This window comes from Pelmatolapia mariae, linkage group LG3_W (assembly GCF_036321145.2).
Source record: "Pelmatolapia mariae isolate MD_Pm_ZW linkage group LG3_W, Pm_UMD_F_2, whole genome shotgun sequence".
Lineage (NCBI taxonomy): Eukaryota > Metazoa > Chordata > Actinopteri > Cichliformes > Cichlidae > Pelmatolapia > Pelmatolapia mariae.
The window spans coordinates 84,743,668-84,771,399 of NC_086229.1; the positions used below are offsets into that span (position 1 = coordinate 84,743,668).

The 27,732-nt window shown below is 40.9% G+C and overlaps 1 protein-coding gene across 1 annotated transcript; it reads right to left on the reverse strand.

Moving 5' to 3' along the window:
• Positions 1-3,387: 3,387 nt before the first annotated feature.
• Positions 3,388-27,378, reverse strand: LOC134624031 (B-cell scaffold protein with ankyrin repeats-like). Its single transcript, XM_063469021.1, has 15 exons — positions 27,295-27,378; positions 26,607-27,002; positions 22,843-22,976; positions 22,625-22,763; positions 22,216-22,358; positions 21,111-21,225; positions 20,155-20,351; positions 13,063-13,126; positions 12,570-12,773; positions 10,824-10,883; positions 9,025-9,209; positions 5,891-5,954; positions 5,705-5,734; positions 5,381-5,460; positions 3,388-3,402 (listed from the first exon to the last, which is right to left on the reverse strand). The coding sequence occupies exons 1-15, from the start codon at positions 27,305-27,307 to the stop codon at positions 3,388-3,390; spliced, it is 1,839 nt and encodes a 612-aa protein (XP_063325091.1). The 5' UTR covers positions 27,308-27,378.
• Positions 27,379-27,732: the final 354 nt, after the last annotated feature.

The window sequence follows — 27,732 nt, forward strand, 5'->3', positions numbered from 1 at the left end:
AGGGGACTGGGCAAGGAGGGGAGGTGTTTGCGTGTGTTTTTGTCTCCCTGCATGTGTGTGTGTGTGTGAGAGAGAGAGAGTGTTGCGTGCATGCCAATGTTGGAAAGGTTCTGAATGGTTGTGTTTATGCATGATCCTTCAGAAGGCTAGTTATCCCTGATAAGTTATCCCAGTGTTGTCCCAAAATCGGTGGTGCTACAGGGATGCAGGAAGGATTCAGTAGATGACTGTGGCGACAGCTTGGCTTTTCATGTTTCAGTTGGTAAAGGCCAGTAAAAAGATATGTCATAATAATATTATTGATGCATTGACTGTATAATCCTGTCTCTCCACTATCTAACCAAGTCTAGTCCTGGAATAAGGATAGAGAGGAAATCTAATTAAAGTTCATGTTGCATAATAGTGAATCCATAAAACTGTATTCTGTCTACAAAGTTTCATATTAAATTAAATTCAGTTTGACTTAGCACTGAGTCACAACAACAGTCACCTCAAGACACTTTATATTGTAAGGTAAAGATCCTACGGTAATACAGAGAAAACCCAGACACCCCCCTCTGAGCAGGCATGTGGTGACATTGGGAAAGAAAAATTTCCTTTCAACATGAAGAAACGTCCGGAAGAACCAGGTTCTACAACTTCCTGTCCATCTATTTGAGCAGACAATATGCATGGGGCATTTGAATGTCACTAAACTCTGTGGTGTTGTGCTCAGTTTACTGCTCTTTTGAAACAATGCTCAGATATGCAAAAGGCCCAGCAGCAACTGGGAGGCAGACAATTAGCAACTCAGTCATGGAGCATGGAACAACTACAAAGCGGGATATTTTCCTTAGAACGAGCCAAAATGTTCCTCTCACCCATAGCCTCCTGACTTTACGGCAGTAAAGATATTCACAGGTGAAAAAAAGATTTTTAATCTCTGTTTTTAATTTTCCTCTTGATGACAGCTAGGTGATTTCTTTTTATAGTTAATAATTAAATTTAGGCTTACTGTTAGGCATTATATAGCAAGTGGAAGCTGCTAACTGTTTGCTAATTACTCTGCTAGTTACTGAACTGGACCTCTTTACAGTTTTTGTGGTGCTGGTGCCTTCTGGACCATTTTTAATGGAGTTAGCTAACAAATAGTGTGGTTTGCCATGTGGCACAGCCCATTCAAAAAGTCCATACTCTATTTTTGGTAAGTGGAGCTCTAGTATTTTACTGAGCTGCTTAGCCTTGCTAGCCAAACTTGCTAGCATTAGCAGAAAACTTTACACCATCTTTTCTAAACATGGTCACTTCTGGCAAGTTTGCCATTATGTTAAATTTGAGTTTTTAAATCAGACTTTACAAAGCACTGTGTGATGCCATAGTATCTTTTATTTAGCCTAGTCTATGATTTATACAAAGAGTGGTTGAAAATATATCCTAAAAAAAAAAAGAAAAAAAAAGTGCATTACCATTTAGTACTATTTGAAATGTAATTAGTTTTTTATTGTATATTTATGGATTTTTTTAACAATGCCTTGAATTTTACCATTTATGGAAATTCCCATAAACTTCTGCAAAAAGTAGACAATGTACTAGCAAAAAATTTAGAGGCGATTTTACATGTTTTGTGGATTTATTGTTTAAATGTCTATACTTTTACTAAAATTTGCACAGCACAGTAGTATAGCTCTTTGGAAGTCATGTTCATACATATACATTTATGCAATGAAATGTTTTAGCGATTTCAAATGTTTATAGTAAAATACACATTTGGTAAAAAACTCCAACTCAACAACAACAATTGTATGAAGTGTGACCACTTTTTGTGACCAAAAAGAAACAAAGTTACAGAATAGAGAAATACAGAAAGTGTCATTTTGGTCAGTTAAATAACATATACGATCAGTGTAGGAAGTGTGTGTGTAGATTTATGTTTCAGAAACATCACAAGAATTTTTTTTTCAAAGTGGATGCAGAGAACAGGGTTTGTCAGTCTTTGATCGTGTGTTTGATGTATTGCTGCCCACATATAGAAGCATGTTTTGTGTGGGCAACGCATGCCACTGAAGTTCTCTATCTCCTTGTCTCTCTGACTAGGGCATTATTCCATGTGGTGGCGCTCAGAAATTTGCATACACAATGATTTGAGGTCTATCTCGGTGGCCGTGCCCAATGCACGGACCGAAATAAACTCAGCAGGTGACAGGCAAACATATGCCTCGAATGCCATGGGGTCCCGAAGCCGGATCATCTCCAAAGGCTAACTGGCAGGTCTAAGTAGAGACGGCATTAATACATATTATTCACAAAGAGCATGATTGAACAGAAAAATGTGCCCGGCGTGTACCCAGCTGCTTTGTTGGCACACAGCTCAGCCTCTGCCTGGGTTTCAAGACTGAGCTTGGATTTAGCCATGCATTCACTGAATTCCCCATGCAGCTCTTATTCATTCATTCAAGCACGGGCAGGGCTATACCAACAAACTGGTGTCTGTGAGTGTGAGAAAGAGTGTGCTCATATGTGCCAGTTCCTGAATGGGTGTGTAAATCACAGCAAATTTAGATTTTTGACAAGTATGTACCGTAAATATTTGCTGTTCACAAATGTGATTGACATGATTTAAAAGCGCCGTTCTAAGAGGGTATTTATTAAATTAAATTTGTAAAGCACAGAGATGGCTGCATTGTGGCAGCTAAACAAAACGATTTTCCCGGCAACATCAAGCCTCCTTTTACCCTAACATGCCTAATATTTCTGCTCTTCGCAGTAAGCCGGCTTACAGCTTTCATTTTCTTTCCTTCAGATTCATATTGACATTTCTTGGCTGATGCGAAGATCGAACACATGTTTCCCGTTTGCAGCCACAGCAAGAAGTAATTAATTGATTTGCTCATCTTCCGATTACATACATCAACATGTACGGATACATTTTTCCAAAGCTTGCCACCCAGTCAATAGGAGGTCACAGGTGCATCTGTACTTAAAGTTGTCTTCAGACTGTGGGTGCGATGGCCATATCTAGAGATATGACGCCCTCTAGAGGGAAACATTTGGAGGTTTTACATGCCGAGACTTGCTGGTGTGAGCGCTGCCTTTCTCTAGAGAAGAAGCTCATAAAAATGAGAAACACAATTTCCTCACTAATTATTAAAATTGTGGTTGAGTTTAAACATTTACAATTGTGAGCGAATTGCTGCAAATTCAGTCTAGAGTAACAGAAAACTGTTAGAAGCAGTTTAATCTACAAAATTACAGGAATACTAACATCTAAGTTTTCACAAAGCAAAACTATATGATGCTGAAAATCTGTCATTGTATTGTATATTACATATAATTATTCAAACTAATGCACTGATACAAGTTATCCCATAACAGGAGGGTTAAGCTGGATATGGACTGTGTAACATCCTTTCACTTCTCATTTCTCTGAAAGAGAAAACAAAGAAATAAAGGTGTTTATGTATTACAACAGATCACAGCAGCTATAAGTCATAATTGAACAAAATATTAATAGTGTCTTTGGAGCCAAACAATATGAAAATATACAGTGGCTTGCAAAAGTATTTGGTCCCCTTGAACTTTTCCACATTTTGTCACATTACAGCCACAAACATGAATCCATTTTATTGGAATTCCACGTGAAAGACCAATACAAAGTGGTGTACACGTGAGAAGTGGAACGAAAATCATACATGATTCCAAACATTTTTTACAAATAAATAACTGAAAAGTGGGGTGTGCGTAATGATTCAGCCCCCTGAGTCAATACTTTGCAGAACCACCTTTTGCTGCAATTACAGCTGCCAGTCTTTTAGGGTATGTCTCTACCAGCTTTGCACATCTACAGACTCAAATCCTTGCCCATTCTTCTTTGCAAAACAGCTCCAGCTCAGTCAGATTAGATGGACAGCGTTTGTGAACAGCAGTTTTCAGATCTTGCCACAGATTCTCGATTGGATTTAGATCTGGACTTTGACTGGGCCATTCTAACACATGGATATGTTTTGTTTTAAACCATTCCATTGTTGCCCTGGCTTTATGTTTAGGGTCGTTGTCCTGCTGGAAGGTGAACCTCCGCCCCAGTCTCAAGTCTTTTACAGACTCCAAGAGGTTTTCTTCCAAGATTGCCCTGTATTTGGCTCCATCCATCTTCCCATCAACTCTGACCAGCTTCCCTGTCCCTGCTGAAGAGAAGCACCCCCAGAGCATGATGCTGCCACCACCATATTTGACAGTGGGGATGGTGTGTTCAGAGTGATGTGCAGTGTTAGTTTTCCGCCACACATAGCGTTTTGCATTTTGGCCAAAAAGTTCCATTTTGGTCTCATCTGACCAGAGCACCTTCTTCCACATGTTTGCTGTGTCCCCCACATGGCTTGTGGCAAACTGCAAACGGGACTTCCTGTGGTTTTCTGTTAACAATGGCTTTCTTCTTGCCACTCTTCCATAAAGGCCAACTTTGTGCAGTGCACGACTAATAGTTGTCCTATGGACAGATTCCCCCACCTGAGCTGTAGATCTCTGCAGCTCGTCCAGAGTCACCATGAGCCTCTTGGCTGCATTTCTGATCAGCGCCCTCCTTGTTCGGCCTGTGAGTTTAGGTGGACGGCCTTGTCTTGGTAGGTTTACAGTTGTGCCATACTCCTTCCATTTCTGAATGATGGCTTGAACAGTGCTCCGTGGGATGTTCAAGGCTTGGGAAATCTTTTTGTAGCCTAAGCCTGCTTTAAATTTCTCAATAACTTTATCTCTGACCTGTCTGGTGTGTTCTTTGGACTTCATGGTGTTGTTGCTCCCAATAGTCTCTTAGACAACCTCTGAGGCCGTCACAGAGCAGCTGTATTTGTACTGACATTAGATTACACACAGGTGCACTCTATTTAGTCATTAGCACTCATCAGGCAATGTCTATGGGCAACTGACTGCACTCAGACCAAAGGGGGCTGAATCATTACGCACACCCCACTTTGCAGTTATTTATTTGTAAAAAATGTTTGGAATCATGTATGATTTTCGTTCCACTTCTCACGTGTACACCACTTTGTGTTGGTCTTTCACGTGGAATTCCAATAAAATTGATTCATGTTTGTGGCTGTAATGTGACAAAATGTGGGAAAGTTCAAGGGGGCCAAATACTTTTGTAAGTCACTGTAACAGAAAACATGAGTCTGACTGGATTTCATACTCACAATCGATACAGGATTTGCATTCACCGTTTTTCGGATTTTCGAAAAAAAGCCAACTGCAAAAGAATTAGGTGAATTGCTGCATTATTATATTTGCTCACTGGGACGTCAGTGTACAGTATTTTCTTTGTTTCAAGCAGAATAATCAACAGATGTGATTAAATGATATATTAATGCAGCTGAGCCAAACTGTCCTACTGCAAGTGAGGTAAACGTACCTGCTGTGCTTTAAGCGGCTTGCTGTAAAAATCAGACTCTGCTGGTTGGTTTCCTCTTTGACTTCCATTCACCGCAACACCTGGGGGAGAAATTATCCAATATGCACTGCTGAACAGAGAATCGTTCGGTAAAAGAAAATAAAGGACTCTCATTTAGCGCTGGTGAAACTCACTAGATCAAAACACAAGGCACTGGGGATTTGATTAAATAACACTTCCCGGAGGATTAATTTCCCAGCACTGCGACTGGAGCTCGAGAAACTACAAAGGCATGCAAACACTGGTTTCCTCTGCGCGCGCTGAGATAAGTTTTTAAAGACTTACTTGCCGTGTGATGAACGATGTTGATTTTATCTGTAGGGAGAGAAGACTTTTTAAGCCATTTACAGTATACAGTTTAATACACTCATTTGTACCGGGGTTATTTATTCCATATACTTATTATTTTAAAGAAAACCAAAAAGTCTCTGCGATGACAGCACAGTTTAGCCCACATAGGAGAATATTTACCATAGACGCTGTCATCTGCCTCTCTGTTGTTTATGATAGTGGCTCTCAGATGGCTCAGCTTCTGCTGTAGAGACAAAGATCAGTGCTTCAGTATTAGACTGACTGTACAGAAGGCATCCAGGTCTTTATACATTCTGAGATTTCCATGATGGATCCGTGTTATGTTTACACTGGCTAAGACAAAGAAAAGAGCGCGTTTCGCAGACTCATCATAAATCTTTCAGAGCTTTCGTGGAGGTCCAGTGGAAAACATACTGCAAATATAGTCCAAGTATGCAACAACAGAGCAGAACAAAAGGGTGGAGGTAGTTTTACTGAGGATATTAGTCCGCAGACAAATAAATCTGCTCTCTCTACTGCGATGCATTTCAGAGAGGAATATACTTTTTACTCTTTTTTTACATTTATATCCTGGGAGGTTAAGTTTAAAGTGAAGTTTAGAAATTTAGCCTTTCCTGCATTGTTAAAGATTAAAGCACCACATTGCTTAAACAGGCGACATTGGGACCACTAAAATGCATGGCTCAGTGCTTCAAAATAGGACTTTACAAACGATGTTTGTAAAGGGGTCGATCATTTATCACAAAGTCTGTTCTAAGATGTGAAAAGTAGTAAGAGTTAGATCTGAAATTCCCAGATGAAAGCTCCTTATTTTAAAATTTGTGTAGCAGAACTGGTGACTCTTTAGTTGGACTTTGATACAGTGTGAATCCTGTCGCTGTACTGATTCTTCTCCTCGAGTCTTACATTTTGCAGGTATTGTGACTTGACTTCAGTGTTAGGCGGGAAAAAAATTCCTTTAGCTTCTACAAAGGCATCTACCGCTGTTTTACAACCTCATAACCTGTCTGTGTAACGCACAGCAGTGCAGTGTAGACCAGACCTTATAACTTGCCTCAACAGGAAAAGCACAGGTGTTACTAATAACATTAAAAATGTGTCTCAAAAATGAGACGGTGAGCCAACAAAACCAGGACCCTGAAATGAAAGCAGGTACATGGAATTAGCGCATCATCTGTTTTATTATTTCCTACTCTGACGTGCCAGAAAGTATTAGGCGAAAAAGGTTTGTTAAGGCAGATGGAGCCCGAGCACTTCATTTTAAATTAACATTTATATTAACTGCAGCCTGATGAAATTTACAGTACTGTGCAAAAGTCTCAAACCACCCTTCATGTCTTTATATTTTGCAGCAATTTATTCAAAAATCTGAAAACATAACTGGAAAGTGTATAAGGAGTTTGTGCAATTCTAACGAGCTCGAAAGTGAGTATTTGGCATGACCACCTTTATTTTCCTACACACACACAACTCTCTGAGGCAAGCTGTCATGTCAATAATCCTTTATTCACCCAGGTAAAAATCTCATTGAGATTCAAATCTAATTTCCAAGAGAGATCTGGCATCATGGCAGCAAAAAGTCAAAACACAAACACACTTGTAATTTCTTTAAGGAACATGTAAGGGTTAAGTAGTCATCAGGAATAGTTCTCCAGGCTTCTTGAAGGACATTCAAAGCTCTTCTTTGGATGTTTTCTGCCTTTTGTTCTGTTCTCTGTCAAGATGATCCCACATTGCTTCAGTAATGTTGAGGTCAGGATTCTGGGGAGGCCAATACACGACTGATTATGTTCCATTATTTGTGTTTTCCTTTATCCAGTTATGCTTTTACTTTATTATGAGGGTGTTTGGGATCAATGCCATGCTAAAAAAAAATAAGCCCTTTTCAATCAGACACTTTTCAGGTTGAATTGTATGGCGGATCAAAATCTGATGGTACTTTTCTTTGTTCATAATTCCACCAATTTTGACAAGATCTACAACACCACTGGCTGAAATGCAGACCAAAACCATGACAGAGCCTCCACCCTGTTTTACAGATGGCTGTAGACTCTCACAGTTTGGATTCATTACTCTATAAGATGTCTTGCCACTGATTTTAAGTCCAAATTGGCATACCGTCTCTTCCTGTTTCCCTTCCTTAAATAAAACTCCTTGACAGCTACCCTTCCACTGAAACCATTAGATGGAAGGTCCAGATGCATCTCATGTCCTGTGTTAGGTCTTTGGTGGATTATTTTTTTCCTATTTCTTAAGGACTTGACTTTCTGTACTGCTCACTTTCTGTAGATAGTTTTTTTGTAGGCCTGTCACTTCTTCTTTTTCCCCCCACTTCTCCAGTGTTTTGAAGTTTTTTATGGACGGATGCACATCAAGCCAAGGCATGCCAAGTTTACGGCTAATACCTCTTTGGGAAACACCTTGTTGGTGGAAAACTACATTCCTTTCCTACCCTGGTGTCCTAGTGTTGCACAGTTACCTGATAATGAACGGGTACACCTTCCCGTCATTCCCCTATCTGGAACTTAACAGCAAGTAACTTGTGTTGTGCTTCAAATCCTTCACTACAGCCATTACAGTATTTTGAGTGCACAAGTTTCACATTATTATTTATGAATTTATAAAGAGTGCCAAAAAGATTTGAGGTAAAAATACCCCTCAAAACTGGACTGTGGAACTATTAAAAACTGCTCTCCCTCTATCTACCGCTGCCTTCTTGGTTAACAACATAAGGCGCCAATGCAGGGTAGCTTGCCGAAAGCTCTAGATTTGACAGACTTATTTTTTAAGGCACAACAGCTAAAACCACCCAGGTCATGTGATATGTGCTGTTTGAAGAATGTGTGCGTAGAGGCTCCTCGAGTTGCAGGTGTCGACGAAATAGAGTAGCTACAGGAAAAAAACGACAGCCAGATATTGTAAACATCATTTCTGCTACTTTGTGGTGCGTAACAATACTAGAAAACAGTATCATGTCAAAATTTACATGCTGCTGAAAATAAGAAATCCTTCTCTTCAAATGTGAGTTTGTCATATTTTTGGCCCCTCTGGCTTCCTGTACAATTCATAACAGAAACCCTATTTTGAATCAGCGATTCTTCACTTCTTTCTTTTTCTGGCCTACAGAGATCTTTAAAACCCGAGGGACTGTTTTCTTTATTGTGACACATGGTTCCCCAGATGTATACAACACTTGCCTGATTATTCAGTATTTGTATTGTATTGTGTGTGGACCTGCTTGCTTCTTTCAGATCCCTTCATGTGAGTTTGGTCAGAGCGTGCAGCGATCATACCTGCTGTTTGGCATCCAAGTCTTTCTGAACGTGCTGCCAGTCGCTGAAGAGCTCGAGAGCCTCGTCCACAGTAAGTGAGCCTGCCTTCACCTGCTGCTGGAACTCAATGAGCTGCTGAAGCCCGTCTATCTGGTTTGGCACAAAGGTGTCGTAGGTGGTAGAGACACTGCCTTCTCGCCCGCGTGCTGCTGTAAACGACAAGCCCATAAAAACAATAAGCAGGAATTTTTCAACATGTTTACTGCTGTAGATTATAAAATAATCATAATGTAATCCTAAAATATCCACCCATAAATTAAATAGCTGATTTTTAGTTGGGAGAAGATAGAAGGAAGAAAAGCTCGAGTGTAATACCAAAGCAGCTGGTATCCATAGTCGGGTAATGTGAGTTCGCTCAGCACATCTGTGATGTCTGTGAGTCACGGAGATTGTAAGTAATTTTCGTGGTGAGTGTGATGATCTGTGGACCTGTCATTCAGTGTCACTAATGGAACAGAGAGGCAGACAAATGGCTTCATCTCTCTGTAGGTGCTCACTATTGCAGTTCATCCTTTTTTTTTTTTAAACTTCTTGGCTTGTGGCTGTACTTAAATCATTTTATTGCCTTTTTTACTGCGTGTGTACCCATTACACTGCTGCTTTAATTACTGCCTTCCCCATGCTGATTACTGGAATATTAATCAGTTTAACAGAACACTACAAATTATTTCATAGCGTCTCCATTAACTTATATCATCCAGCAGGTAATTTTAATAGACAACAAAAAATCAGAGGAAAGTATTTATTAAAAAAATGATTGGCACAGTCTAATCTAAAGTGACGATACCAGTCATAGCCAAAGAGGGAAATACAAGCAACTGCTTAAAGACATCGCAAGCAGGAAAAAAGCATTAACTGCTTATTCTAGCTGCAGGGCTTGTTTGTTTCAAAGTTAATGAACTGCGACTGTCTGTCTGTCCCAAACAAAGCAAAGAGTAAAGCGGCAAAACATATCAAAGCTACTTGCATTAGTATGCAGGCGACTGCTTAGTCAAGCCTGAGAATAAAACCCTGATATATCTTCAGGATTATCTCAGCATGGGTCTGGAGACTGCAGATTTTTAACAGAAAGTCTGCATTACTGAGGGCATGAAGTTTGAAAGATGCAGATGTTTGGATAGCTCAGTGGTCAAAGCTTGGATTTAAAGCAGCACATGCAGAAATAAGGGAACGCTATCGGAAGAATGTCTTTATGCAGTAGTAGTTCATGGAGTTCTAGCTCTAGTTCAGGGGTCCGCAGCCTGGCTCGCGCGCCCTTTAGCTGTGGCTCATGTGAGCTTTGAACAAAAAAATATTGCAAACTATACAAAACAATAGGAAAAAAGATTACATCTGTTATCCATCTGGCTGTGTAGCGGCTAAAGTGGCTCTTTTGATGTTGAAGGTTGCCGACCTCTGGTCCAGTTTATACACACATATCCCAGAAGCCACTTTGTTGGTCCGCTTGTTCAACTGTTCATTAGTGCAACCAATTTAAGAGTCCAGCCCAGTACTGACAGGGCGTACCTAATAAAGTGTGTATGCATTTAAATGATACCAACTGAAGGGCAAATTGTATATGATGAAACAGAAAAGGATTAGCGCTGCTTTTTGTAAATGATCACATACGACTGGTTAGCACTGGTTCCCTAGTAATGTTACATAAGTTACAAATATTCAAGTAAAGTTCACGTACCTTAAATATTGTACTAAATGACTGTTGTACACATTGATCACATGCTACTTATTGCTCTTATTACTATATATTACTCAACACCTACCTTGTTTAGAGGGAAGTGAGTACAGATCTCCATCGCCTGGTGTTTTCTTCCTCTGGAACACTGTTGATGCACAACAGTTTTATGTAACATTGTGCAAATAATGTGGTAAATATCTCTGTAATTTTCCAATAATTATCTTATTAGATAATACTACTAGAATGATGAAAACCAGATCTGAATCTTAAATTTTTTCTAATTTGTGCCTGCATTTTAACTGTCCTGCCACACGATGGAGCCATGATCTAAATTTCAAAGCACCCTGCTTGTGGCTTGTTCGTAACTTAGTTAAAAAAAAAAAAAAAAAACACCCAGCACTGTTTCAGAAATGACAAACGTAGTGACATCTGAATATATGTTTAAAAATCTCAAAATAAAAAGTGCAGGATCTTGGCTCTTTGCAAGGAGACACAGTTGAGCTCTGAATTGAGTTAGACACTCTGAATGATGCTTTTGGTTTCCTGTCAGCGCTCTGAATGAAAGACTACACTGTTTTAGCTGTCAGAGGCGGGGGAGCTGCGGCCGTGTGACCAACGCTGGATTTCAAATTCAGCATCCACACCCTGGAAGATAATCCCAGCCTCTGACTCCGTCCTCTGTGACAGCATCTCCTCTTTTCCACTTCATGCTCAAACACGACCTCTCTTTCCTGCCTCGCTCATAATACAAGCCCGGCTTTGTGGCTTCATTCGGCCTCGGAGTGTCCATGTATGTTGCATGTGCAGAACTGCCTGCCCATGGGATTGAATTTCATTCACGTTTTCAGTCTCACTGAGCCCGAGACGTCGCTGCTAACAAAAAGAAGACTCCTCAGTGTTTCCACTTGTGCCGTGTTCTCCAATAACTGGCTCGTTGCCTAATCCTCCACCGAGCCTCATCTCTGCCCTCACATCTTTGACTGCGGTGGTGGGAGTTAGGGGCAAAATGTGATCCTTGTGTGGTTTGAAGCTCCTCTGTCTCAATAGATGGAAACCTCAAGATCCCTCTCCTTTCTCTTGTGCGCTCTGGGGACAAGGATGATGGAAAACATGTGTAATGACTTATTCTGGCTGACTTGGCCTTGATCTGGCCAAGATTGGTTGCAGATGGCAGCCCGAGAGTTCCCTCTCTATTACTGAGAGGATGGTTGGGGTGCAGAGAACTCAGTGGTGCACTCAATTCCTTGTTTTGCTTCGTAAATCCCACCGGGAATGGGGTCGGCTCAGTAGATACAAGCAAGCTCACTAAAGAAAAAAAGGGGGCCTATTTACTGAGCCGCTCTAATTAGTTTCGTCCATTTTGAATGCACGTGAATGCGAGAGGCGGGCGTAATATTGTCTGCGGTAATAATTAATTGCGGTCCCGCGTGTTCATTTTTGCGAGACGGAAAAAAGAGAAGCCACAGCTGTTTTAATGATTTATAAGCCTTGATAATACCAGTCACTTTTGGATGTTTCATCTTCATGAAATATTCACACAGCTGTAATTGAACAGTTAGGGACTGCGGGCTCTCAATGCAGGCAAATGGGTCTTTCTCCAGACTCGCTCGTGTTTGTTTTGTGACGGGGAGCGACTATGTTCTTGCGGTTTCTGAAATCAAAACAAACTGCATCACAAAGCAAGCCCTCTTTTCTCTATTCAGCGCGCTCTGCTGACGGTGGCGATGCACATTCCAGGCCCTTCCTCCCCCCATCCTGCATAACTCAGAACCAGAATCATCACTATTGTATCTGTCTGAATGAGTGATGCAAGAAAAGAGTCTCAAGTTACCTTGAGTGATGTAAGGGGTTTTGCTGTCCATCAACTGGGTGCCTTCAGGCCGGGGTGTGGGTGCTGGTGGGCGGTTGGCAATGACCACTGCTTTTGCTTTAGCTGAATTCAGGATGGTGTCGTATTCACCATTCACCCCCAGTGGTGCGTAGAGATCTTCATCCTCCCCCTCTTTTTCCTCCACCTGTTGCAGTTTCTCTGTGTCTGTGATGGAAAGATTCCCTGACACACAAAGTGTTTACTGCACTAAAGCCTCAGAATCGTAATGGCTGCTACACATGCCGTTTTTTTTTTGTTGGTTTTTTTTGGCCACTTGTCATTTCACAGCTGATCAGAAGCAATGCTACACGATGTCCCCATCATCGAGGGGAAACCACTCAGTGGTCGGAAATGAAAGGAAACACAGCGTAATCATGTGCCGGGGGGCATAAAACAATTCCATTACTGGCTTTCCTTCTGCCCTCCCTCCACTTCCCATCAGTTGCTCACTCACCTGCACTGCACATCATTTCGTACACGCTGGCATCGTCATTGTCCCCGCCTGAGCCGGACATATTCTGCAACAACAACAGAACACGAGATGCATTTCTTGCGCCTGTCCAGGAGGCCACTTTAAAGGATATTTGTCTTGCATTGTGATACAGTGCAACAAAATGTGACTTTGATAAAAAAAAAAATGTGGATTACTCCTTGGCTCGCTCTCCCTACTTTGCCCGCCGGCTCTTTTTCTCACCTGCGTTCTTAGGCTCAGAAATTGAAAGCTCAGAGCACAGATGACTCTCCACACACCACCACAGGCCGATATCTTCTTCCGTGCACTGATTTGATATTCAGCATTTCATGTCAGCTGTGACAAATGTCCAGATTATTAATCGAGCTTTCTCACTGCATCTGTTAGGACTTGTGGAAAAGCAATTTCAGGGGGCTATAATGTGAATTACAGAGGTGTGCTTGTTACCCTGCCTGCTGGCTAACAGAAATCCGTTTTCTCTCTGACAACAAAAGCCGCAGCAGACTAGGCCTCTTCGCTAATAGCATGCTGAGGGACAGACAGGGGTATGATCAGGGTAATTATGAAATCAGACTATCTTCCCTTTTCAGTCTAAACATATCATTTAGTGAGCAATTCAAGACCCCTTTGCTCCATATCAGACCACATCTATAATTAGGATGAGAAACAGATAATGATTTGCTGCCATATTTCAACTTCTGATAGAGATGCACATTCTGATATGACTAACAGAAAAAAACAGACAGTACCACTACATTTTTAAATAAAAAAAGCTTTTACTGTATTGTAGCTTTTGCATCGAAAGAGTGAATATGCAATAATATCTATTGATTACAGCTGACCCCGCTGCCGCTTTACGAGGATACATTTTGAATGCGGCAATGTAAATCTGCAGAATGCATGAGATACAGCTCATTTGGATCAAAACATCCACCATATAACCCGCCCTGCTGCGTGTGCCGTTCCCAAGCAACACAGCAAATCATGACTCAATTAGAATATTGCACTGTTCCTAGTACTGCAAATTACACATTGGCTGCCATGAATGCATTACTTAACAGTAGAGGTTCATAACAAGCCCAACAGGTGGAAGGGACGGGTTAATTACCACCACTCGATCATTGAATTTTAATAGTCAGATGCTGTGCCGAAGCACAGTGTGGTATTTTCAGGGGTAGTTCTGGACCGAGGAGGGGTATTTGTTTACTAACCACAAATGCTAAATCATTTTAAAGACGCTTGAAACTGCAGAAGCCCCACTCATTCCAGACAAATTCAATATCAACCGCCGCAGTCCAGACAGTATACATCTAACATGGGATAAGGGCCGTAAATCTGCCTTTAACGGCTGAAATGGCCAATTCACAAGCTTGCTCTTCGCTCGGCTCTCAGCTTTAGCGTGCTCGCTATCTTTTTGCATACTGGTGTCAGCATGGGAGTGTTTGATGTGTGGCAGATTGCAAAGTGTAAAACTGAACATCACACAAGTGCTGTGCAGTTAAAAATCTGTCCAACTTGTTGTTTTTTTTGGCATAGAACAGCTAGTTGAGCTGGCGAATAAATACTTCACACTTCTGTAAAGCTAATTTTGCTCAGGAATGTGTTACCTTCGCACTTTTCTTTTCACACAAAGCCAAACATGTATTATTGAAGGCTAACACCGCAAGCATAAATCAGTTGTGCTTACATCAATCTGCTGTCAGTGGCAATGCTAAGATGTCGGTTACATGTTTACCATAGTTGACCTATTCTTATATTAAATAACAAACAACTGGGAATAATGGTCCAGAGGGAGAAGGGTTTTTTTTTTAAACCAGCATTTTACTGTAAAGAAAATGCCTACTTTGATATATCAATAATTTATCCTTCTTTAAAGGTGACTTGATGCTAAGTGACTGCCCCAAAACTAAATTAAGCTAGCACTAGCTTATGTTAACGAAAGCATGTATCAGACAGATACTGATAGTGACATTTTCTAATGGCTCATCGTATGTGTTACTTTGTCCTAAATGAGGCTATTAATTATTTGTTCATTGATTTCCATGGCACTCACACGGCATACAGTTAGCATCTCAGTGCATACCTGAAACGCCGCTAAAAAAAATGTGTAAAGCTGCACGTGGGTGTTCGGATGAACTCATTTTCTGTTAGTTAGAAGACATGTGGACTAAGGAGCAGTGAGAAGAAGAGACTATGCAAAGTAAAAGCTTGACTAGAGTTGTAATATTCACTGAAAACATTATACAACATTAACACTTTAGAACTTTTATATTACTATCAACATAAGTTGACAGTAACATAAGCATTATTGTACAAAAACCCATCCATTCATCTATTTTCTTCCACTTACCCAATTCAGGGTTGTGGCAATTCACGCTCACATTCACAGCTATGGGCAATTTAGAATCACCAGCCCAACAGGTGGAAGCCCAATTAACCTAACCCCACTAACTTCATGTTTTTGGACTGCGGGAGGAAGCCAGAGTACCCGGAGAGAACCCACACAGACACACGGAGAACGTGCAAACTCCACACAGAAAGACCTAGGCCACATGGTGGATTCAAACTCAGGACGTTCTTGCTGTGAGGCAAGAGTGATAACCACCAAACCACATTAATTTAACCAAATATACCCCATATCATAAATACAGTTTGAGTAAGTTTGAATTTAGTTGTGATTTCACTTTGTAGAGATCTGCGTTTCCACAGACGTGCATTAGAAATTAGAGTGTAGAGGTGCTTCAATGGATAGCCACTGCCATATCTATGTATATATGTCTCTATTAATATTTACCATACTATGCTGAATAACATCGTCATGCCAACATTTGCTAATTAGAAACAAAGTCGAGAGATTCATCATGTAGGACTGTGAGATAAAACAACAACAACCTAATCTATTTCACTAGAAACTTTGTCAAGCTGATTGAACGATGTACGAATTCAGGGGATTGCTAAATTCAGGCTTCAGCTTCTTCAACCTGTTAATATCTGCAAAAGCTTTTGATGGAGCTCCGTCCAGTAGCTGAGATATTTCAAGCGTTTCTAAACCAGCTCTGCTAGTCTGGATGAATAAGTGCTTGGTGAAATGCAATGGATATGCAACATATAGTCTGGTAATGAGTGCTAAAACAGCGTTTTACTTGAGAAATATACAAATGTTAAGCAAATCTCTGGAGCTGACGCATATTACTGTGCAGTTACTAATAAACCAAACACCTTATGCAAAATATGGTCAGTTGATATAACAAATCTCACGACCAGAGTCTAGCACGTCACCTAATTTGGATTTTGTGAATTTGAATAGGTGGATACACGAACAACACATAAAACGTTCTTTGTAGCCTTCGGGTGGTGAAGTTGCTAGCTGATTTGTATTTATCGAGTTGTGCTCTGCACTCAAAGCGCACACAGTGAAATCTTGTAGTATGAGCACAGAGTCCATCGAAATGCCAAGTGACACTCAGCCAGATTTGTGACCCAGTTCTGAAATATTAAATAAGGAATATGCTGGCTTGTGTAAGTAATTGAGTGAGCACATTGCAGTCTGAGGACATAAACATTGTTGATACCAGCGGAGCATTTTCTATATTTGTATTCTAGTTATGCTCTCCCTGAATAATTCAGCTTTCCCCTCTGGAGCAGTTCACAGCTAATTAACAAAGAAGTGTGGTGCCGGGGCAGACTAGTGGATCTGACGCAGGCCCTGTGAGTGATTCGGCCCGTCTATAAAGCAGGGGGCCAATCCATCTAGTATTTATTGACAGAGTGCTGCTACGCTGACGCCCAAATCACTGATGCATCATGGGTTGATTAATTGGAGGTGGTGGGGGGAAACGCTGCAGATGATTTAATGAACCGAGGACAAAAAAAAAGGAACAAAACCCACAACACAATCATGGCTCTCATAATTTCTCCTCCAGGCCACATGCAAGCACAGTATGTGTTGTTTTTAGCTGTCAAGATGAATACTCTCTAATAAAAACTGCCAAGAAATCACAGTTTCGTCTGTGTGCTGTATCTGATGTCTGTTAGGTTGTAGCTATAGACTCCTTTTTGATAGACCTCCGTATGACTCGACCGCTCCTCTGTCAGTTCCGCTCCAACGACTTATTGTACGCTCACAGCGAGCACCCGCTAGACCACTCTGATCGAACCTCGCTCACTCTGCACTCACTCTCAATTAGCAGCGTTGCCAGGGGGATAAATACATTTGCAACAGCTGTTGGAGTGCCAGGGTTTTCTATAGGTTAGCCCGAGGCATTGATAAAGCAAAAATGTTTTCGGCATCATAAGGAAAGATGAGGGGAAATTGACATTTTCTGACTGAGCATTAAGTCGCAGTATGTCTGAAACAACCTGATTGTAATTTGTCTGATTGGCTGCCGTAGCTTTTATTTTTTCCTCTGTTTCTTTTTTTCTTTGTCTTCTGTGCCTCCCTGTCTGTGTCTCTTACCTCCTCTTTTATTTTGAAGTCTATTTTCCATGTTTTTCCATCAAAGTAATATTTGCAGATAGTTTTGCTGTTTCAGTTGCCGCCCTGAAAGCCCTCTGAGCATGAATATGAATACAAGCTTAGACTACATTCAAATGTAGTTAGTTGACCAAGTACAAATATGTGCCCTATTTTAGGATCATGAATTAAAGCATATAGAGAGCAATAAAATTTATGTAGGAGAAAAATAATGGAATCAAATTGTGTCTAAGAATCTATATTTCGTGCTGATGGTCATCAGTGAGAGAAGTTTAGACTCTCCTACTATCGACACACATAAGTCTTTCAGCCACGCCGATACTATTTTCCAGAGAACTGCCTGGTCAGTAGGCGGTGGTTTTGTATCTGTTGATCTCTGGAACATAACCTGTTCTGGAGCAGGTAATGTCTGCAGTCTCTTAAGAGGTTAACAATACTGAAAACGCACAGTTAACCCTGAAGTTACCTGAATAAGCCCAAATCCTGCTTCGCAGCCGAAGCCTCTGCTCATCATCTTCTCTTAAGCTGATTTCTTTTTTATTCCTTTTGTGGGGATTTTTATGTTTTTCAATTCAATTTTATTTATACAGCGCCAAATCACAACAACAGTTTCCTCAAGGCGCTTTATATTGTAAGGTAGACCTATATATAATAATACATATGGAGAAAAACCCAACAATCATATGACCCCCCATGAGCAAGCACTTTGGCGACAGTGGAAAGGAAAAACTCCCTTTTAACAGGAAGAAACCTCCGGCAGAACCAGGCTCAGGGAGGGGCGGCCATCTGCTGTGAACACTTGGGGTGAGATAAGGAATGCTGTTGAACGTCCTGTCTCCTTCCCCTCACCCACAGTGCTGCCCTTAACTAATCCTGGTTCTGTTCAACTTTTCTTCCTGTTAAAATTGAGTTTTTCCTTTCCACTGTTGCCAAGTGCTTGCTCAAAGGTTGTTGTTTTTTGATTGTTGGGATTTTCTCTGTATTATTGTGGGGTCTTTACCTTTACTATACAAAGGGCTTGTTGTGATTTGGCGCTATATATCCATAAATGTTGATGTTTCTATTCAGGTTTTGAGGTGTCTCTCTCTGAAACACTATTTGTTTTCATAAGAATGAGTGTACATCTGTGGACATTTGTGGAAAACATACTTATCCTTACTGATACAAAATAACACTTTTATGTATAATAACTTTTGTTTGCATTGTAGCAAAACCTTTTGTTGTGATTATTTGCTTTTCTTCAGTGAGGTTAACAGCTAGCTAGAGTGAACATGTGCGGGTTTTTCATTTCATATTTTGTGGGGAAAAAAAGATGAAAAAAGCCAAATGTTAATCTTTCAGCTTTAGAGCTGCAGGTAGGAAGATTTGGTAACCTCACTTAAGAAGCTTGTGGGTATCATGAGCAATTAAACCTTGCTCAAAATTGATGTTCGACTACCTCACAACAGTGTACCAAAGATGTACCGCTCCGGCTAAAATGAATACACTGAAATGCTTTTGAGGTTCACTGACAGCAGATGTGCAATGTTGTGTAATATTTGCATTACACACTGAAAAAAAGGACCTGCTGACCTGGCTGTAACACTGGGTGCGTGATGTGTTTTTGTTTTGTTTTTTTGTCTTGTTTTGTTTTAAAATATATATATAAATAATGTCCTCACGGCCTAATGAAATTAGTATCGGAAAGAACATTATGATCCTACAGGTTTATCAAATGAAGTGAGGTACGTGCACGCAAGGAATCTATTAAATCTGGATTACCTCTAATTAGCGCGTGAGAGGCTAACCTGCGGCTCAGGCGCAAGTGCGTCTGCACAGCGAAGTGGAAGGTTGAGCAGGAAGATGATCTCCGCATTAACATGACAAAATGGCAGCTGTTACGCAAGGAAATTTTTAACATCAGCAGCCGCATTAATTGTCTGAATGTATGCAGACGACCTGTGCTGGGAGCCATTGTGCACGCATGAACAAACACCGTCTTTCTAATCTCTGTGGGGGTGTTCCATTAGGAACCTCACAGGCCAGATATATTGAAGATGGGAGGAGGGAGCCCACCATCCATCTGCTAACTGAGTCATGATCTGGATATAAAGACACAAGTTAGGAGGGAGTGTGTTCGCCCCTCCTCGCTTTCAATCCTTCCTATTCTCTCCATTCCTTTCATTATTGATAAGGGACCAGTCACTTATTGTCCTGCTGCCGTACTCATTTCAGTAAGAGCATTCCTAAGTGCTGCACTGCTTACCCTGGCTGTTAGATCTCAAGAACAAACGTCTATCTTGCTATTTTCCTCAACTGTCAGCAAGTAACTGGAATTCAGCTTACCTAAAATGACATCCAAGCAGCTCTGTAACAATGATTAATGGATTCACAGCTTTTTATTAAACTTAGAAATCACTGAGCCGGAAAGCTGCAATCAGATATTGTGATTTTTCTAATAATGTCTTATGAATGTCTTGCATCTATGGAAGGTTAATAAGCCAGAAACATGATCTAACTTGTTGCAAGGATCAATTCCACATGGAATAAGAGTCAATATGAGCCCAGAAGATGAAACACACACAGCGAGAGTGAAAGAAGTCTTATAAGGACGTAGTTACCAGCATCTGTTTCAGTATGACGTGAACCTCTGTGTGGCCGTGACTCTTGGCAATCTGAACGGGAGTCTGTCCGTGACGATTGGCCGTGCGGAGTGTTCTTACAGCACCTGGACACTGCAGGAGCAGGCTGGAGACATTTCTGAAGCCATACCGAGCGGCAAAGTGGAGAAGCGAGGGCACCTCTGCACGGTGGAGCTCTGTGGGGGATGTTTGAGAGTTTAGGTCTTGGAAAGGAATTCCATCCATTACATTAAGGCTGAAATTGTAAATGAGCTGCTGTATCACATAATAGCAGCGGATACCTCTGCCTTGTGATAACTTGACGGCGATCTAGTGCAATGTGGGTAATCTAACACATCCAGGAGCGTCAAAGAAAGACAGCTTGGAGGTACTTATTGACCTGTTTGTCATGGCAACATTTCCCTGTGCCCTTTTCAACAGAGTTAAGAATCAATCTCAGTGGCTGATGAAGCCATCAATCTGCCACATAATGAGCCAAGTAATAATGGAAGGCTTTTTTTTCCCTTTCAAAGTGGATACTGTGCTTGATGCAAGTGGGACCTATTTCAGCTGTGTGCATTATGTTGAATTCACGTCATTGCTTCAAGACATGGTCAGGAAAGAGAGAATTAGGTAGGCATTATAGTGCAGCAATGCGGCACCTAATATAAATGGCACGATCTGACACTTTCTGTTGTCATAACCTGCCGCAGCTTGTATCAGTTACACGTTAGACGTGTTGATTTGTAGCTTCTGTCTGAAGGGAAAATGTTTTCCACACAATTAGGGATCGTGTAACTACTGTGGTTTGGACTGTGTCTCTTCTGACAATCAAACAAGAGTTTTGTTTTTATATATTTTATATACCAGGTTGGGTTTTTCTGTCATTGTGATTACTCAGCAGATGCTTTTTAATGTAAAGTTCAGAGTAAGCAATCCACCATGGAGAGCTGTACCTCTTTCAGGTGCGTTTTCACACTGCAGTCCTTGAAAGCCTCCCGTGGGCATGTTCTCCAACAGCATGGAGGCCAGTTTCTGATCCAGCGTGTCCACAGAGGACACCTGAAAAGCCTGAAATGCAAACACAGTCTAGTGAGAAATGGCTGTAAAGAAAAGCTTGCAGCCTTTTCTCTTAATAACCGGGCTGGAGGCCTTTTTTTATTTTTATTTCATGAACAAATTAAACATATAGATTTAAAAAAAAGTATAATGGAACTGTTGTTGATGTTATACTGAATTTACAGTAGAGAGACCATAAAAATGCCAGGTTGAATTTTAACCACACACACATCAGAGGCGTGTCCGGGCCTTTAGTTTGAGATTGTCTTGGCAAATTCTTCTGCTGGCATGCCTCGAGTGTGCCTCTTCAGCAAAAGGGATCTAATCAAATCAAGTGTTCATGGCTCCAAGACAGCGGAAACCTGCTGTCCTTTAATTTCAGAAAGGAGATGGTGAATGGTTGTTCATAAAACACCAGAAGAAATATGCTGATTCAATCTAATGGATGTTTTCCCACATCTTTGTGCTTTTAGGCTGTGTTCTGAGGTAGTGATTGACTAATTTTGATGAGTGAGTTGCATAATCGTGAGTCACTAAGTAGCATTGCGCAGTACCTCAGAAGAGTTACTTCTATTGTTAAGGGGGAGTCTGGAACAGCAGTTAAAAGTGCTCTAAACATGAGTAAGTTAATGATTGACTGCAGGTATTTAAATATATTTGCAAGTGTTATATGTTTGAAGTCCCACTGCTGTTTCTGTGCACACATATACTGTGAGCTATGAGCCAGTCTTTAGCACAATTATTTAGTACAAAAACCAAATGTTTTCTTGTTATAATGGCTCCTCAATTTAATTGTCCACCTCTGTAAAAATAGTTGGAAACAGACTCTAAAGAAAGGATGCGGAAATAGAAACATCAGAGATCATTGATGTATGTATAATGAGGAAAAATTCCCAGTTCAGCACTGATCCTTTCTAGGGGAAGTAGTGGAATTTCCCATTGTAAAACTCAGATAAGGCATTTATTCTTTATTCTTTACCCACATATCATTTATGGCTTTACCTGACACATGAAATCTACAGGGTCTGTTACCCTCGACAGCAGACAGGCGATTTCCTCGATGTTGTTGTAGTACTGCAGCTGTGCATCATTCAGCGGCACTCCACCGCTGTAGACAGTCACTCCTACATTTCCTGCCGGAAAATCTTCAGTAAAAACACACAGATAACACACAGGCATGGTCAGAGAAGATACTGAGAATTTTTTGTGTGTGACGAAGTTGTTATCACGTGCCAAGAAGTTACTTTGGCAAACAGCCTATTATCTTGGTTCAACTATTTAGTCCCTTGTATACAAAGATAAATGACTCATTCAAAGAAGATCAATTCGTAGGACTTTAGAGGCTTCACACAAGACAGAATAAAGCTTCATTAATCATACAGTCATCACAGTATTTTATTGTTTTGTTCACCTGGTGCGCTGACACATAGGATTCGGTCATTCCAGTGGAGAGGCTTCACTCTTAGCGTCCGACTCTTACCCGTAAACTCAACTTCAGTGTCGGAGCCAGCCATCTCATTTTTCAGGAGAATGAACACTTCCATAGAGCTCTACCAAACAGACAGTACACATGTTACATGTGCTTTGTGTGAAAAAAAAGGCTTACTAATGACTAGATAAGTTTCTCACCCCACAGGGAACTCTGGAAGGAACGACCATAATGCTGGATCTGGCGCTGTCAGCTCCAGACAAATGCATCTGCACCCCCTTCAGCTCTGATGCTGATGGTTTGTGTGTCATGGGGTTCATATTTGCTGCTGAGGCTGAAAAAGATAGACACTCAATAACATGCTGAAGTATGCACTGAGAATTTCTACAAAACACATTTTTCAAATAGCAGTAGCTATCTGAAACATGTGTTTTAGTTACTGGAAGATCCCAGATGGTTGTTCTGCCACTTTGGCCCAAGCTGTAATATCTTGCCGACAGTCAAAGGCATTGTCAAGGTTTTCAACAGCGTTATACAGCCACTGGTGGTCAGCAGAGAATGAATTCCTGTAGCATCAGAATAAGTTTCTTGCAGTCGATTTTGTGGAAATGTCTATGCATGTACCCATAGTGACTCTGTACAGCACCACAGTGGATCTCTCAATATGTGAACTCTCAATATGAGGTCTGCTGGTCATACTGTTTTTCTTTGTTTCTTTGTTTCTTCAACCATCGTTCCTACATCTGCTTCACATTTGATAATCAGGTGCTGGAGATAGCAAGGCAGAAGGTTGCAGCAGTTCACATTGTCACCATTATGCTCCCAACTCTTAAAAACCTTGCCACCTTGGAAACACACTCATCTGCTGCCTTTAGAAACCTCCTGCCAAGCTTGCCTACTCATCGGTTCTCACTAACCCACTAACTAACCTGCTCACCAGCCAACCCACAATCTGCCTATTGCTCTCCTTACATTGGCTTTGCCACCAGCTACCCACAGACCATCTTCATAACTTCATTCTGACAATCTCCTCTCTGGCAGAGGAGTGTGACACTGCTGTGCAGCAGAACCTCCCCATGTCCAACCCAGTAATTTTTCACAATTCATTCCTTGTCAGTAAACATCTTAGGCAGTTTCTAGTCTTCCTAGAAGACTAGTGGACATCTCGGCAAATTGCTGGCAATGCTGAGAGAAACTGTAAATAAACCCAAGAGCTATATTTCAGATTCTATGTGCCTTAGTTAGCATGCTAAATGTTAAAGATCATGACAGTGCAATTATAAAAAAACTGAACAAGTGTGATTTGTTTGGTGGTGTGGTTTGGAGAAAGGCTTGTGTCTCTAAAGGAACATGGCAGCAACGCTTAGGTTTATAAAGTTGCATCTGAAAAAAACAAAAGATTTCTAGAATAAGATCCTTTGAACAGATGAGACTGGCGTGGAGGTTTTTGGTCATAATGTGCAGCGTCATGTTTGGAGAAAACCAAGTGTATCAACACCTCATGCTAACTGTCAAGCACAGCAGTGGAGGGGTAATGGTTTGGGCTTATTTTGTAGCCATGGGATCTGGGCAACATGAAGTCATTGAGTTGACCATGAACTCCTCTGTATACCAAAATATTACTTAAATATGAGGCTATCTGTCATGCAGCTAAACTGGCTGAAACTGAGCTACACAACAGGATAATGATCCCCAGCAGAGCAGCAGAATAGTTGATAAAGAAAAGGATCTAGCTGCTGGCGTAGTAGGCCAAGTCACACTCCAGACTTCAACCTGATTGAAATGCTGTGCTGAGTCCTTAAGAGAGCTGTGCGTAAACAAATGCCCACAAACCACAATGAATTGAAGCAACATTATAAAGAAGAGGGTGCCAAAATTCCTCTATAATGACGTGAGAGACTTAACCAATACATACAGCAAACAGTTAATATAGCTGCTAAAGTGGTGGTGCTAAAAGCTGTTGAATCGTCGGGTGTAATTTTAAGACCTGGTGAGAACTTGATGTTGATTTGGTGTCATGTCCTAACATGTAAAACCTAGAAAAACTGGCAGAGGCTGTACATTGGGTGTATGGCTGCCAGGGGAATGAAGGCAATAGTGTTTACTGATGATGTGACTGCTGACAAAAGTAGCAGCATTTGTGAAGTGTACAGGGTTATGCTCTCTGCTCAGATTCAGCCGAATGGCTTATGACCTAAAGCATACTGCAAAGGTTTTCTCATGGCAAAGAAATTGACTGTTCTTCAATTATCAGGTCAGTTGCCTGATCTCAGCCCAATACAGCATCTTTCCAGTTACTGAAGACAACACTAAAGGTAGAGGCCCAACAACAAGCAGCAGCAGAAGGTGGCTGCAGTAAAAATCTCAAGGGCAGAAACTCATATTTGGTAATATCTATGGGTTCTAATCATCAGGTATTCATTGACTGCAAAAGGTTTTAATTGAAGTATTAAAAACAGTCCTTACATTTAAAATGACATTAGTCTATCCAAATGGGGGGCCTGTATATAAAACGGCTGTAATTCCTAAACAATCAGCTTATGTTAAACCCCTTGATTTCAAGCTGAACATCCGCACTGTGGTGGTGTAGCGAGGTAAAATTACAAAAAATTGTGTCATTCTCCAAAAATCTCATTAACCTAACTGCATGTATACTTTGTCAGGTATAATACTGGGATTAAAATACTGTATGAGCATGTTAGCATGCTAATGCTAGCCTTTTTGCTCAAAACATCGGTGTGCTCAGAAGAAACTGATAGACCTGCTGCCATGGTTACATGATGTTCTCTTGTCATTTACTTACCTAACGTAACGTGGTAAATAGAGTTTTTAATTTGATGATTTCTCATGTGTTTGAAATAGAAAATCTAAACTCTCCTTTTTTATTGGAAACAGCCTGACGCTGATGCATGTAGGTATAGAAATCAGTAAAGACGTTCACTTACTTAAAGTCGTCAAACACCCACATGTCTGTTGCATGTGTCAACAAACAAACAGCTTCATCCTGCGTTAATAGTGAAGGTGCTTCTGGGTTAAAGTGTAACTGTTTATAGGCTCCCGCTCTGAACCACTTCTCTGTACCGCTGCAATGAAGCAATGCTGTAAGTGCTATTGAATTTGCATGGCTCACAATGAGTAATCAGTGGTGTCTGAATTTGCATCAAATGTTCCTCCTGCTCCCACACCTGTTTAAATAGAAGCCCACTCCTCCGCTTTATGGTTTTATACAAATAGTGTAATTAGGAAAAAAATGGGAAAGGAGGCAGAGGATAATTGGCGGGGCAGATGAGGACATGGTAGTGATACACGCAGTTTCACCAAAGATGTCTCTGCAGCTGCTCCTAACAAATATTGGATCTTCAAAATGCACAATTCTCATGAAAAAAACTGAGTAAACAGGTTTCCAAGCTGCTGCTCAGGCATTCTAGCAAATAACGAGCGCTCGTCTCTCCTCGCATTTATTACAAGGGAACAGCAAGGACATTTGTCCTAAAGGAAGGGCAGGTTGAAAAAGCTGTTCCGGGTTTTCAAGGCTGAGATCAGCACTGAGCCAAAAAACATGTTTTTAACTGTCTGTTTTTAACCGTCATGCATTGAGATATTTTGTGTTAGGAGTGTTAGGATTGGAATAACAGTTGGAATGATGTTGAGCTCAGTCACAAAATATGAGATGTTACAGAGTTGCGGGGAAACTCAGGTAGTATTTCACACCTGACTGGTTCATGAAATAAGATCAGAGACCTCATGGGGTGGGTGGGGGGGGGCAATGATAAAAGATACCAATAGTTCAGTTTTACTCATTATCCACTCTGCAGGAGGTGGTTGATTTATTTTTACCCACTCTTTTGCACTTCAGCCAATATTAGCATTCCTAAAGTCCTATAATCTTCTACCAGGCTAAAGACAATGGTACTAACACAATATATGGTCAGTGATTTTAAAAAGAAATAAGCCGCTTCCATACCTTTTCTCACAGTGTCCATCACAGTGGAAAGGTACTCAGAGGCATCTTGTTCACTAGAGATCTGCGTGCACTCATCACTGTTCAGAGGCACTAGCTCTAGTAGGGGGTTTAGGCTCTCCACCCCACAAAGCAGAACCACCACATGAGCCGCAGGACTCAACACGCGTCCCAGGAAGAAGCGTTTCGTCGGGCAAAGACCCTCCAGCAAGCCCTTGGAAAGGATTAGGAGCTTGCAGGTATACTGGACGAGCCTCGGGAAATCACCCTTCGGACTGGTCGCTGCAGCAATGTCATAGCAGCAGATCCCGGCCTCTGAGATGGGACCAGTGAAAACTGACTGTAGGTAGGTAGCCCATTGCTTTGCCTCAGTGTCGTAGACGATCAGCAGATCCCCAGCTATATGAAGAAAAAACTTTATGGTTTCAGTATTTTATGAAACAACATAGCAAAATTATCTAGACTTTTCTGGAGCTGAGCCACATAGAGGTAAACTGCCAAAGTAATCCCTGTTTATTTAAATATATAAAAACAAGTGAAATACAGAAATTATTGATCTGGTGATGACAATAAAATCAATCCAAAAGCATTAACTACAAAAATCACATACTACACAATCATTTTTCACTATCCAAGATAAAATAGACGTAATAATGGGCTAATTAATAAATAATATAAAAAAGTAGCCTACCTGTGTGGCTCATGTCTGTGGTGTTGCTTGTGTGCAAGGCTGACTTCACAGTAACTGGATGGCTATTGTCAGGAGGCGTGCAGATAAGAGGTTGTTTCCGTGCCAAAGCAGACAAAGACTCAGCTATGATGACCAGGAAAAAGTTAGGCTTTGATGTTTTGCTTAAAATATACATAAATAAATAGCTTGATATACGCTATGAAGTTAGTCTAATTGAGAAGTTACACAACTTTTTACTTTTTGTCCTTTAACGTGATTTGAAATTTCCCAACAGACCATAAGGGATAATGACATCAGAGGTTTAGTTTTGCTGTTAAAATGATGCTGACACCATAAAAGCTGGCATGTTGTGCGTAAAAGGGAGTTATAAATTTATAGTCATAAAATACGATGCTGTGATAAGGCAACGTTGAGGTAATGGAGTAAACATTATCTAAA

Bases quoted from the DNA above. Each gene is read 5' to 3' on its own strand.
- LOC134624031 (XM_063469021.1), bottom strand. The intron at 9,210-10,823 runs GTAGGTGTTGAG...CGTTTACAGCAG, and splicing joins CTCACTTCCCTCTAAACAAG to CACGCGGGCGAGAAGGCAGT. The intron at 5,955-9,024 runs GTATGATCGCTG...TTGTCTCTACAG, and splicing joins ACTTGGATGCCAAACAGCAG to CAGAAGCTGAGCCATCTGAG.